The sequence below is a fragment of the Bubalus bubalis genome, chromosome 5, assembly GCF_019923935.1.
Source record: "Bubalus bubalis isolate 160015118507 breed Murrah chromosome 5, NDDB_SH_1, whole genome shotgun sequence".
Lineage (NCBI taxonomy): Eukaryota > Metazoa > Chordata > Mammalia > Artiodactyla > Bovidae > Bubalus > Bubalus bubalis.
This window is the reverse complement of record NC_059161.1, coordinates 92,773,728-92,779,727: the sequence shown is the minus strand read 5'-3', so window position 1 is coordinate 92,779,727 and position 6,000 is coordinate 92,773,728. Positions and strand designations below refer to the sequence as shown.

General features: G+C 43.4%; 1 protein-coding gene across 35 annotated transcripts in view; it reads right to left on the bottom strand.

The window, feature by feature from the left end:
- Positions 1-696: 696 nt before the first annotated feature.
- DLG2 (discs large MAGUK scaffold protein 2) overlaps positions 697-6,000 on the bottom strand; it is a 2,352,634-nt gene continuing 2,347,330 nt past the window's right edge. For all 35 annotated transcript variants that reach the window (XM_045165939.1, XM_045165929.1, XM_045165926.1 and 32 more), the window contains one exon: positions 697-5,597. In XM_045165939.1, the coding sequence (XP_045021874.1) occupies positions 5,491-5,597 (107 nt within the window). In that variant the 3' untranslated portion in view covers positions 697-5,490. The remainder of the gene's footprint in view (positions 5,598-6,000) is intronic.

Genomic DNA, 6,000 nt, shown 5'->3' with positions numbered 1-6,000 from the left:
CCAACAAGTCTGGCTTCCCCAGTGGCTGATCCAACTACGTGATAGTTTATCATGAAGCAAAACCTACTCAGAGCGATCACTTGGAGGGTGAAATTTCACCCTTTCACGGGAGAAATTTGTTTTGGTTCCCCAACTAAGAGACCTGCACTGTCCAAATGCCTTTATGTAAAGGAATATATTTAATCTGGAGGGAAGAATTATCCAGCAGATTCAGGTTTTCAAACCTGACGCTTTTGTGTGCTAAGCTCTTTGGAGCTGGTATGTGTTTTGACCTCAGTATGCATGGAAAATGACACCTCTTTTCCAACTTATGCCTTTCTTTGCATCAGTAGGCTCAGATAAGAAAAAACTGTTTTTCCCTATTCTTAGTATCTTCTGGAATCTCACAGTTTTGAAACTGGAGAATTAAGTTTTTTCATGTAGACATGAGGGTCTTAAAAAAAAAAACAAACCCTATCATTTAATACTATTGTTCACCCTTGGCAAAATCCTGATTAAGAGAAAGCAAGATGGTAATCAAATATTCAAAAATACTTCAGAGCACCACTTTCAGCTCCTCTGGCAGTGCCAATATTTTTCAGAGCAAATGTAGTCTAACTACACTTTATCTCTAAAATCAGACAAGTCTGATAAAAATAGAAATCAATGATTCTATCCTTTGTGAAAGAAGACAAATTATGCTTTGAGAGAAAATAATTTGCTGTAAAGTATAAAATGTTTTAATATTTATATCTTATAATAAAACCATGACATGTTTATAAACACTCTATCAAGCATTTTTTTACAACGGGGCCACCGCTGGCAACTGGCAACGCAATAAATATGCAAAGACGCAGTGAGTATGAAATATACATCTTGATTTTATAATCGTGTGTGCTTTATTTTTTACACAAATGGAATGGAAGTGTCGAATATTTACACTTAACAGGCGTGTAAGCTGTGCAGTGTCTCTGTAAACTCCAGCCCAGGCAAGGAGTCTCCCCCCTCCCCTCCCATCCTGCACAATGGAGAAGCATCCAGTCAGAGAAAACTGTTACGAAACTTGGCATACTGAAAGGATCTCACGCATACAGCCTGGTGCACTCGGAAGTTAAGACACGTTTAGGAAACACAGATTCAAAAAGGAGAAAAGTTCGCCATCTCATGGGGAGTCAGCCTTGCCATTTGGTTGTCTGGCCTCATGAGTTGCTAGGGAGATTCTGTCTTCTGTCTTTTAGATGATCTTTGTCTAAACCATTCAACCTGTTTTAAGCTTGTCCTCAGCTGCTACAAGAAACTGCACAGCTGTACAAAAAATGATTTCCAAAGCACAGTTTTCAGTGAGGAAGGATATTTACAGACTAAAGTGTGTGTGTAGGTTTCCATCCACAGTCACGCGTTCCCAATGTGGTAAGTGTATACATGATATACAAACCACATATGCCATACATACACAGAAGTAAAATGTATATCCACAGAATTCTGGAGGGAGTCCTCTTTCAAATCAATTGTCACAGGAGAGACTCCACATGCTCTAAGGGAAATGTCCCCTTTTGTTCCTGTAGGAGTGACAAATTACTATGATAAACTTAGGAACTAGCCTGAGTCTCTGACTTAAATATTTTTGTAGGAATTTAGGCAGGACCAAGACAGGAAAAAAAAGAGATGTAATTTCACCAGCAAGTCCATTCAATCTCACCAGAGCAATCACCAGCTGAAAAGCAGAGGGAGCTTCAGATGAAAAGAGGAAAAAGAAAGCTTATGAATGGGGGAAAAAAACTCTCTCTCTCTCCAAACCAAGGTGATGGCATGGCTTCCACGAGAAGAAAGAGGTTTGCTGTCAGAACAACTGTTGGGGCTGGAGTCTGCCTTTAGCGAAAGGAAGTGTCCTTGGAACCATGGGGTGGTGCTGGGAGTGGGCTCCCTGTGGACCAGGCTTCAGGCAGAAAGGGACCCAGGTGCCGGCAGGGCCCAGGGCACGTGCATCGTCACTGCCGGGGCAGCGGTGCAGGCTGGCTCAGGGAGGCCTGCTGGAGCTGGCTCCAGCCGGGACCTCATTCACGCTCAGCTTAGCTTTCTGGGCTGCCTGGGTGAAAATGGTGACCCAAAGAATCTGTGTCATGAGTCCAGCGTGTGGACTTGCTGTCTGAATCAGCCAGGAGCCCTTAAAGGACAGAAAAATTAAGGAGCGGGTTATGGGAGAGGAGGTGGCCAGAGACGTGAGAAGAGAAAGTACAGAAACGGTGGAGACAGAGGAAGAGGTAAGGGAGTGTCTGAGATGGTGGGAGAGAGGGACAAAGAGATGAGGGAACAGAGGGCAGGGAGTAAGGAAGGGATGAGGGAGACAGCCAATGACTCGGAGGAGATAGGAAGGATGAAGGGAGAGGTACATGAAAGAGATGGAATGAGCTAGAACCAGGACGGGAAGAGCAAAGGGAAAGAATGAGAGGAAAAGAACAGAGGCCAGAGCCATAGGAGTGGGGAGCTTTTCCCCTGGCTCGGAGTCCTGAAGGGCTGGCAGTGGGATTCAAGACAGCTCACAGGCACCTGAGTGCAGCTCCGTAAAGATGGGCGCACCCAACAGAGCCAACCCAAGAGCGTAGGGCTGGGAGGAAAGGCCTGCAAAGAAATGGCCCACAGATCCCGTGGGAGGAGAGCCGGAAACAAATGCCCCTGCAATTAGCTGACGAGTGGGATTTTTGATTTTGGTAAAGCTGAGACCCCCGTGGTGCTACACATTGTACCAGAGCATGAAAAATAGCACCAGTGACACGATCTGGCACTTTTTCGAAAGGGCCCAGCGTGTGAAGGTGACATTGCGCCCCCAGCAAGCTTTCAGATTGGAGAGAGCTCTCGACAAAGTTTGCGGTGTTAGCACCAGTCTGGCCCCAGGCTCCGCGTGCATTTGCACCAGTTGTAATCTGGGTAGCTTTCGCGCCATTTCCATCTTAAGTCATCGGGTCTGCGGCAAAATACACCCGTGTGTTGGAGCCGTGGAGACCTCAACATTGGGAAGCGCAAGACAACACAACAAATGGAGGTGTAAATTCTACAGGAAAAGACCCTCTCACCAATTGGCTTGGTGATTCTTCAAGCAAATATATATGTCTATATATATTTATATAAATCTACATAAAAAAAATCAGTGCAAATGCCATTTCTTATCTGGAAGCATCTACACTAGGAAAATAATTATATTACTACAAAACCAAGGGTTGGTGGTTCAATTTGATTGTACTCAGCCACAGCAATACTTAATATTAAATGGAAAAGCACATCACACGACCCGCGGAAACATCTATTCATTAATGACAGTCCTCTAAATAAATGGTTGCATGCTCAGTTGAGAAACCAAAGAAGTTATCATGGTGGCCTAAAAGTAGAGCTGGGATCAGGAATGGCATTCTGGTGGCGGAAACTTCTGGGAGCAGAGATGGATGAAAGTAGGCCTTGACCTGAAACTGGCGAATTGCAGACATGGCTACGTTTTTGACATTTTGAACACTCTAAAGAAGTCTTGGGAAATTTAACTTTCATCAGAGGGAAAATGGATTGCTAGCCCTTCCATTGGTAAAGGCAGCCTCCAGACTATAGGTAGATGCATGATTTTGCATCTCTTGTGTCTGTTTTGCTGACTGCAGCCAGGCAGACTGTGGTGTTTTAGTGTCAAATGAAAAATGCTTGTTTTTGGAAAGAGACCTGCATTCTGAGCTCTGGTGTTCTTCCTGTGAAGAAGCCCCATCACTGCTGAGGGCTCAGCCTCTCGCTCTCCCATCCCAGCCGGCATGCTGGTTTGCTGCACAGTGTGGCAGAATCCTGCCAGGTCTGGATGTACCCCAGAAATAAGGCGACAGGGCTTAGTCTGGGCATGCAAATGACCCAGAGTTGAGTAGTTACAGAGATCCCTGGAAAGTCTCTCTCTCTAAACACCTGGGGTGCAAGCAACGCTGATGTCACCATCAGCTCTAAAGTGGGAGATAGGCTTCGGGAAGTTTCTTTTTTTTTAAATCATCATAGTTATAATTGCTAAAAAATAAACTTGGTCCAGGTGCAGCCCCCAAGAAAAGCAGTTCAATTGGTTGAGCTCGAAGTCATTAATGGTCTTTCCTGGTGGTTCTATCTCTTTGTCCTGTACACAGAAACAAAAGTCTGCACCCCTCACCCACTCCTGTCAGATCCTCCCCTTCTCTCTCTCTTCCTCAAAGAAATATTGCATCTTAGGACAGATCTCTCCACGGCTCTGCACCTTCTCTGGCTCTTACAAAAGCCCTCAGTTTACTTATAAAACAGACAAGAGTCCTAATTATTCATGACAGCCAAAATACTAAATGATCCTTTAAGAGTTGTATGTAAGTTACTAGGAACAACATTATTCAGCTATTTGCATGGCAGGCCCAGGGTATTTAACAAGAAAAAAGCAAAAACTTTCCTTTACATCATTTGTATGAATTTGTCTTTGAAAGCCATCAGCTTCAAAAAATGCATTAACCAAATGTCCTCCAAAAATATCCACGAGGGCAACTCATTAAGGGATGTGCTCCATGAGAGTGGATCTCTGATGTGGGAGGGGGATCTCGGGAGGTAATGAGGGAGAAGTCTTTGTCAGGCTTTAGAAGGAACTCATATGCTCTTAATGGATCATTGGCAACAAAAGGGAGAGTGCAACTTTCTGTTCTTGAGTTGGATCATCTGCAGATAGTGCGTACATTTAGTCTTTCAGTTAATCTTTACAAAATATTTCACAAAACTTTTTTAACCTATAGAAATTCGCTTCTATACATTTAATATATTTTTATTGTATAAATTATTCTCATCTTTAGTGCCTTCTTTCAGTTTATAAACGGCAAAATAGACAATAAACAATCATAAAGCTAACCCCAGGTGGAATCCCCTCCTCCCAGTGAGGTCAGTCCTCCACACACTTGTGAATTTTATGAAATGCTCATCTTTGTAGATGCCAGGCAAAGAAACTACACACTCATCCTTCCCTGATAGTAATGTTATGCTGTCTCCAAAGGGATGCCTTTCCTTCCCCTCCCCCATTCTTTCTTTTGCTTGTAAAGAAATCAAAGGATGTGCATAGTCCTAAAATTTGAAGTGTACCAATTATAGATGTGGGTAATGGGAAGGTTGGTGAAGTTCAAGTGCTGGCAACTTTTCTTTAAAGCGAAAAACACGGGGAGCTCAGCAGCTAAGTCAGCTCTGGACATCTGCTGGGTGAGGAGGCTGCCCATCTCTTGGGCACGGAGCCCATCAGAGGTTCGTCCCTACACCTGGCACTTTGAGCAAACCAAAGCCTTCCCCGCGTACTGCGATGTCTTTTCTGTCCCACCCTTTGGCCCCTCCTTTTCCTTCATGGCTTCACACAGTTTGTGTTGTACATTCATAAGAATTCACATTGACTGCAAAAACATAAATGCAACAAAAACATAAAAGCCTCCAAGTAGTATATTATATATATTTTGTTCTTCTAAATGCTCTTCTGTCATTGTTGGAGGTGCAGTAGCTAATTTATAACTTCTCCTTTGAGGGAATCCAGATGAAAGGCCCAGACTGCTCTTCAATAACAAGCTTGCATTGGTTATAGATATCTTCTAGGGTGTCGCCTTGGACGATAGCTGGAACAAGAGCAAACACACCGGAGTCATGAAGCATTTCCTGGCTGGTGAAGAATGACCATCAATCATGTAGAAGAAGCTCAAACAGTGACAAACTCATTAGGAGGCTTCATAAGACTTCACAATAATAAGAAAAAGCAGAGATTCACTTAAGCAAGGTCACATCAATGATTTAAAAAATGCTTTTAAGGCATGCCCTAGATTAGTAATAAATATATTAGTCTTCCTTCTTTCCACATGTCTCTCTGTAGTTCTACGTGATGAATCACTCATTTATTTAAATTTTATGGGTGTTGACTCTGGGCCAGGCACTGAGCTAGGCATTGATCAATTTTCAGACTGAGAGCTCCCTGTTACCAAAGAAAGCTGGACTTATATTCTCCAGCTTATATTCTCTTATAAG